This window comes from Pelodiscus sinensis, chromosome 5 (assembly GCF_049634645.1).
Source record: "Pelodiscus sinensis isolate JC-2024 chromosome 5, ASM4963464v1, whole genome shotgun sequence".
NCBI classification, from domain to species: Eukaryota; Metazoa; Chordata; order Testudines; family Trionychidae; genus Pelodiscus; species Pelodiscus sinensis.
Genome location: NC_134715.1, coordinates 110,389,146 through 110,395,145, shown reverse-complemented (window position 1 = coordinate 110,395,145; position 6,000 = coordinate 110,389,146). Strand labels below are relative to the sequence as shown.

Sequence of the window (6,000 nt, the reverse complement as noted above, 5' to 3'; positions counted from 1 at the left end):
GGATGCTGAATGCCCTTAGTTTTCCTGCATTTAATGGGAACTGAGGGAGTCTCAGCACTTCCCAGGTGCTCAGAACATCATAAGATCAGGCTATATGTGACTTGCCTATGCCACACAGCAATGCCTAGAAGTCCTAAGTCTTAGCTCCTTGCTATGCCGACTAGATTGCACTCCTTTCGGTAACAGAGATGCTTCTTGAAAAGAAAGGTATTATATAGCCAGGTGGAGTATCACCTGCCAAAAACAAGATGAGAGGGAATGAAAGTCCCAGATCATGGCAATTACCACATTTCCACCTGAGTGAGACAGAATTGAATTACCTGTTATTAACTCCCCTCTCCGGGATCCCAGACTCCATATGCCTTTCAGGAATCTGTCTAGGAAACACTGTCATTCTATCTCTCTCTTTTAATACCACGTGGCTTAGCTCTTTGTCATTATTCGTGGAACCCTTCCACAAAGCTCCCCTGGGAAAGATGAATTGGCTAATGGATTTTTTCGGCGCTTTTTATTCTCTTTTCCTTTTCCCCAAAGGGCATCACACCTCTCCACTTCATGCCAAGGACCCCTACTCTAGGCACTGACAAACCGCCTACCTCAGTCCTACACCACCGTTACGGACTCCACCCCCCCCCCCCCCCACACACACACCACTTTCGCCCCCCTCCAGCACTGACAAAGCCAAACCACACGCTTCTTCAAGCCCCCAGACTCGGAACCCATTCACCCCTATCCCTTCTAGGACAGGCGACCGACACCCGCCTCTCCCTCCATACACCTTGCTCCTGCCGCTCGGTCACTCAGCCCTGGCCCCTGCACTCTGACAACCCGCCCTCGCTGAAGTCCCACTGCGCCCCCCGTTACACCCTCATAGGAAACCACCTCCGCTTGCATCCTTCACCCTTCCACCAATCCCAGCGCCTCAGCTACAGTACCCGGCTCCCCATCGCCAAACCCTCCTCCAGCTCCCCACAGACACGGGCAACCCTGACTCCCGCTTTCAGCGGCCCTGACTTCTCCAGCTGCGGGCGCTCCGCGCGCTTTCCCCAGCGTCCGCCGCACCTCGCCCACCTGCTGCGATGCGCCCAGACTCGCCAGGCCCCCTCCCCGCCCCCGCCCCGATCCCCACTCCCCTCCCCCAGCCTTGCCCTGCGCTCGCTCCTCTCGCCCCCGGGGCACGGCTAGAGGGAGGGGATAGGGCGCAGGGGCCGGCTGACGCTGGTGAGCTTCCCCCAGAGCGGTGCGCGGCTGAAAGCCAATCCCCTCCCGCGCCCAGCCGCGGGCAATGACAGCGGGACCTTGCCTGGCCAGCGGTATAAAAAACCGGCTCGGTGCCCATTCCCTGGCCCGCAAGGCGAGGGAGCCGGGCGGGCTGTGGTAGGAGACGGCTGCTGGCGGGAGCGCACAGCCCCTCCGAGCCCCTGCGCGGGGACAGAGAGAGGCCACTGAGCCCTTCGCTTCCAGCCTGGCGGGGAGAAGGGAGGGGACAGGCGAGCGCGGGCAGGCGGAGGGAGGCAGGGGAGCAGCCCGGCCGCGCGGTGAGCGCTCACAGGTGATTCTGGTCGCCGCCCCCTTCGCCTCCTCCCTTTCGCAGAGCGGCTAGCGGAGCGCCTGGGATCCCGCCGCCCTGTCCCTCCCCAGCCAGTCCCGGTGCGCAGCTCCGCCACGCTCAGGGCTCTCGACGGCCGCTATGGTGGAAGAGAAAACAGACCCCAGCTCCGGGGAGAAGACGAGCCGCGGGGGATGCCCGGACCAGCCGCTGCCTTACCCCAGCAGCCGGCAGCCGGAGGAGTGGGAGATGGAGAAGCCGGCGCAGGGGCCACCAGCGCAACCCGGAGGCAGCGGATCGGCGGGAGGCAGCTACCCGCAGAAAAATGCCGAGATTCTGAGCAGCCAGTACGGCATCAACCTGTTCCTCGCCGGGCTGCTGCTCATGTTCGCCTGGGCTGTGCATGCGGTGGGCATCAGGAAGCAGGATCTGCTCTCCTATCTCATCACCATCATGCTCATCCAGCTGCTCTGGATGCTGTGGTACATCTGCAGGAGCTACAGCCAGAGGAGGCTCATCCAAGAGAAAGACACTCACGCGGGAGCCCGCTGGTTAAAGTGTAAGTAGCGAGCCCCCCAGCCATGTCCTGGCAGGGCCAAGCCTGCTCTTTGGGTCCCCCGGCAAGAATTGCCAAACTCCCCCAGCAACCTCCCAGCGGCTCAGCGCGCCTGGGTACTTGCTCTACCCCTGGTCAGAGTGTAGCGAAGGTGCCCATGTTCAGCACAATGTAAGTTTCTAGTTAGTTCATTCCATGCCACCTACAAGTGGCCAGTCAGGTTCCTTTGAAAAGAGAAATTTCACTCCCAGAAAGAAAGTTCCTCTGAAATCCCCTAACTTCTACCCTTCTTATCAGAGATATGTGCCACACCAGAGTATTCTTTTATTTTGTGATTATATTTTTCTTCTTAATGCTGTTCTTTTCAGTACAAAACCAGTAAAAACAGCCAATCAACCAACCAACCAGCCAAACAAACAAACTCAACTATATGTCTATAGCTATAGAAATAGATGTAACTACAGAGGATTTAAATACCCATTATGTAGGTGAACATACTAAAGACTGGAAAAAAAACACCCCACACTGCATGAAACCTAGATATCAGCATGGCAGGCACATTGAAGATAGGACAATTAGGTTGGATCAGGCATAAAGATCAGGCAAATAAAACAAGAAGTGTGAATCCATTTGTAGAGAGGAATTTGGCATCTGGAAAATGCACTCTTTTCAAACAAGGCAACATTATTTATTTTATTTCATAATGACTAAGAGGAGAGGTTATGTCAGAATTCTATAAAATCATGAGTGGTTTGGAGAAAATGAATAAGGAAGTGTTATTTATCCCTTCACATAACACAATAACTGGAAATCACGCGATTCAATTAATAGGCAGCAGGTTTAAAAAAACTATGAGGAAGTACTTCTTCACACGGTCAATATGTGGAACTCATTGGCAGGAGATGTTGTGAAGGCCAAAATTAGATTGTGGTCCAAAAATGTAGATAAGTTCATCAATGGCTATTAACCCAGATAGTCAGGGATGCAACTCCATGCTTTAGGTGTCCTTAAGCCTCTGCATGCCAGAAGCTGGGGCTGAATCAATCAGTAATTGCACTGTTCTATTCATTCCCTCTGAAGCATCTGACTCCAGCTACTTTTGGAAAAGAGTATACTGAGCTAAATGGACCATTAGTCTGACCCAGCATGGCCATTCTTATGTTCTTATGGCACCGCAAGTATTTGTGATGCTTTTCAGAGAGCCAAGATGGCAAGAACCCTTCCCCAAGGAGTGTGCAGTTTAGGATGTAAACTAGGTATGCTATTCCAGTAGCACCTAAAGGCTAAAAATGGAATTTCTGGGAAGTTTTATTTAATAATGTACTGAACAGTGACAAAGTCATGTTATGTTAAAAGAATGTTGTGTTTTCAGGGTTGCAGGAACAAAGCAAGGCCTTCTGCAGTAACCATTAAGCTGTAGCTTGGAATTCCAGCTGGCAAGGCTGAATTTATCAACAATCTTTTTTTTTCTACCTGTAGTGCTGTAAGTGATAAACTAGAAACATGGGTGAGTTAGATGGAATATAGAAGTTGCATAAACCACTGGGGCCAGAGCATTTTTAAAAGCAATGTCTCATAGCTTTGATGCAAATAGAAGACCATTTCTGTGCAGCTGCTAGTGACCATCACTTAGATGAAAAACACTAGGAAATCTAAAATTTGATATTTCAAAATAATAAGTAGTTGCTCTAAAACTTCATTTTGTCACTGACTCCAGAATCAGAAAGGACCACTGTAACCATGTTGTCTGATCTCTTATATAACATAAGCCATAGAACTTCCCCAAAATAATTCCTAGAGCATATCTCCTCAAAAAATATCCAGTCTTGATTTAAAAAATGTGAGTGATGGAGACTCCATCAGGGCCACTGATATGTACTGGGTGATCACTCAACATTTGCATGATGATTTTCACAAGTTTTCCTCATTTTTTTGGCCAGCTCTATTAGCTAGTTTTTCAGGATGTGTTTCTTTGTTCTCATTGCAAAAAGAAAATGGCAAGACAAGAAGAAGACTGGCTAAATTAGAAAATATTAATTTTATCTAGATTACTTAGTTGGATTTAATTGTCAAGCATTTTGATACTCAATAAATGACATGTTTTTATGTATTTTCTTTTGTCAGCAAATACCATGGTGGAAAAACTGTAACTACTTTACCACTTACAGCTTGCATTTTACCAACATAAAAATTGGATGAGATTTACTGAACAAAAACATCTCTTTATACAGTTATGTATCTTCTTATATAGTTAGCTAAGATGTAAAATATAGTGAAGTTAGGCACAATAGATTTTCATCCAACCTAAACCATTTCTAACAAGATCCTTTTGTGAAATATATTGGCAGTTTGAACCTCAGAATATTGTTCTTTCCAAATTTGTATGGTATGCAAAGCACATCTCCTGAAGTCTTAATGCAGGAAAAGTTTCTATTGACTTCTATTTTGCTTCTGTTAAGATTATATAAGCATGCTCCCAAGTAATCATTTCCTTAAAAGTTAGCAAGAAAGATACATAAATGAATTCCTTTGCCTGACTTATTCCAGTATGGCATTTTCCTGTCTTGATCCCATGATTAAAAGAGACATAAGAACAACCATAGATCCATCTAGCTTGGTATCCTGTTTCTGACTGTGATTAATGCCAGAAGCCTGAGAGGGACTGAACAGAACAGGTAATCATCAAGTGATCCATTCCCTGTCATCCACTTCCAGATCAGACAGAGGCTAGAGATATTGTTCCTGCCCATCCTGACTAACAGCCTTTGATAGTCCTGCGCTTCATGAATTTATCTAGTTCTTTTTTTGAACTTGGCCTTCACAACATTCTCTGGCAGGGAGTTCCATAGGTTGACTGTGCGTTTTGTGTGTGTGGGGGGGGGGCGGGGGGGGAGAATACTTCCTTTTGTCAGTTTTTAAACCTGCTGCCTATTTATTTCATTTGGTGATTTCTAATTCTTGTGATATGTGAAGGAGTAAATAGCTCTTCTTTATTCACTTTTTCCACACCAGTCATGATTTTATAGATCTCTATCATATATTTAGTCATCTCTTTTTGCAAGCTGAAAAGTCCCAGTGTTTATAAACTCTCCTCATACAGCAGCTGTTCCATACATCTAATCATTTTTGTTGCCTTTTTCTGAACTTTTTCCAATGGCAAGATTTTTAAAAAAATGGGCTTATGACATCTGCCCACAGTATTTAAGATATGGGTATATCTTAGATTTATGTAGAGGCAATATTATATTTTTTCATCTTATTATTTATCCCTTTCTGAATGATTCCCAATATTCTATCAACTTTTTTGAGTGTTGCTGCACATTCAGTGGATGTTTTCAGAGAATTATCCACAATGACTCCAAGATCTTTCTTGAGTGGTAATAGCTAATTTTGATCCCATCATTTTATATGCATAGTTGGAATTGTTTTCCAATCTTTTTGCATTTATCAAAACTGAATATATCAACATTGAACACTGCTTTATTGTATAGTGCCTCAGACAAATGAGGTGGGCAGTTTTTTAAGAGAGAAATGAACATGTTTCTCCCATGAGCAAGTTTATCCTATTCTTTTCTCTGGTCATGTCTTCACTAAACAGAAGATTGATGCTGCTGCGATCAGTCTTCCGGAGTGCCATTTACCAGGTCTAGGTAAGACTAGCTAAATCGAACTCAGAGGGTGCTCCCAACAGCAACAAATACTCCTGTTTCTGCAAGGAGCAGGGAAGCTAACGAGAGCATTTGCTCCCGTCAGCCTCCTGCTGTGGAGACCGCCGGGAAATTTGAAACAAGGTATGTTGACCTGTATGCTAATTAATGTAGCTGGAGTTGTGTACCTTGATTTGACCTTCTCCTCTAGTGCAGATCTGGCCTCCAACAACACAAGTCACATCTAA

The 6,000-nt window shown here is 46.3% G+C and overlaps 1 protein-coding gene across 1 annotated transcript in view; it reads left to right on the top strand.

Annotated features, from left to right (window-relative positions):
* Positions 1–655: 655 nt before the first annotated feature.
* Positions 656–6,000, top strand: part of OTOP1 (otopetrin 1) — a 29,440-nt gene continuing 24,095 nt past the window's right edge. Inside the window, exon 1 of the mRNA XM_025187343.2 lies at positions 656–2,108. Within this exon, the coding sequence (XP_025043128.2) occupies positions 1,691–2,108 (418 nt within the window). The 5' untranslated portion in view covers positions 656–1,690. The remainder of the gene's footprint in view (positions 2,109–6,000) is intronic.